Genomic DNA, 1092 nt, shown 5'->3' on the forward strand with positions numbered 1-1092 from the left:
GGACTCAGTACCCCTGGAGGTCTCTTCTGGGTGAATGACATAGAAATTGAGGTGATTTAAACAGCTCCTGGCCCTCCCTGAAGGACACTCCCTTACTCCCCCTGATAGCAGGGGGCCAAAGGGCAGGGCCACCCATAGGGTAATGGTTATCTAGATCTGACACTCATTTATAAGGAAACACACCCCAGTTGGCCAAGACTCCACAGGATGAAGTGGGTGAAGGCGCTTGGGGGAGTTGTGGGGGTCGCTGCCCTCTTGGGGCTGGGGATCATCCTGGGACACTTTGCCATTCCCAAAGGGGCTGACCCGCTAGCCCCCAGTGTCTCCCAGGACCTGGACCTGGAGATCCTTGAGACCGTTATGGGACAGCTGGATGCCAGTAGGATCCGCGAGACTCTTAGGTGAGAGGCCTGTCTATGTGTCCCTTCTGTTTCCCAGAGGCCCTCCATGACGCTGGGCCTGCCCCTGCCTCTGCCCACACTGCAGAGAACTCTCCAGGGAGCCACACCTGGCCTCCAGCCCCCGGGATGAGGCGCTAGTGCAGCTACTGCTGCAGCGCTGGCGAGACCCAGAGTCAGGCCTGGACTCGGCTGGGACCTCCACGTACGAAGTGCTGCTGTCCTTCCCCAGCCAGGAGCAGCCTAACCGCGTGGCCGTTGGTGAGGCCCTGCTCTGGCTCAGAGATGCCTGTGGGGCGAGGGAAATGTGGGGCCCAGCCCTGACTCTGCCCTCCCCCTCCACAGTGGCTCCCACTGGGGACATCCTCTTCTCCTGTCGCCAGAGCGAAGAGAACCTGACTGAGGAGCAGGCAGGGCCCGATGTGGTGTCACCCTATGCTGCCTATGCCCCTTCTGGAACCCCACAGGTGGGCCTGGAATACCCCTCTGCACTGCCATGGCCCAGCTCCCCCTGGCTCCCGCTCCAGCTGCTCCCATTCTGACCCAGGGGCAGTTGAGAAAAAGTGCCTCAACTGGGGTTCAGCCCCTCACCCCCCAGAATTTACTCACTTCCATTGCTACTCCTTTCACCCATCATCTAGTCATTCAACAAACGCTAATGGCCTCTGCTCAAGGCCGGGCCTGATACAGGGTA

At 60.2% G+C, this 1092-nt stretch overlaps 1 protein-coding gene across 1 annotated transcript in view; it reads left to right on the top strand.

The window, feature by feature from the left end:
* The first annotated feature begins 207 nt into the window (after window positions 1–207).
* The window catches only part of LOC111734762 (N-acetylated-alpha-linked acidic dipeptidase-like protein), a 6694-nt gene continuing 5809 nt past the window's right edge, over window positions 208–1092 (top strand). The window contains exons 1-3 of the mRNA XM_023526765.1: window positions 208–401; window positions 487–659; window positions 744–865. Of these exons, the coding sequence (XP_023382533.1) occupies window positions 208–401; window positions 487–659; window positions 744–865 (489 nt within the window). The remainder of the gene's footprint in view (window positions 402–486; window positions 660–743; window positions 866–1092) is intronic.

Source organism: Pteropus vampyrus, unplaced genomic scaffold (genome assembly GCF_000151845.1).
Source record: "Pteropus vampyrus isolate Shadow unplaced genomic scaffold, Pvam_2.0 Scaffold5344, whole genome shotgun sequence".
NCBI classification, from domain to species: domain Eukaryota; kingdom Metazoa; phylum Chordata; class Mammalia; order Chiroptera; family Pteropodidae; genus Pteropus; species Pteropus vampyrus.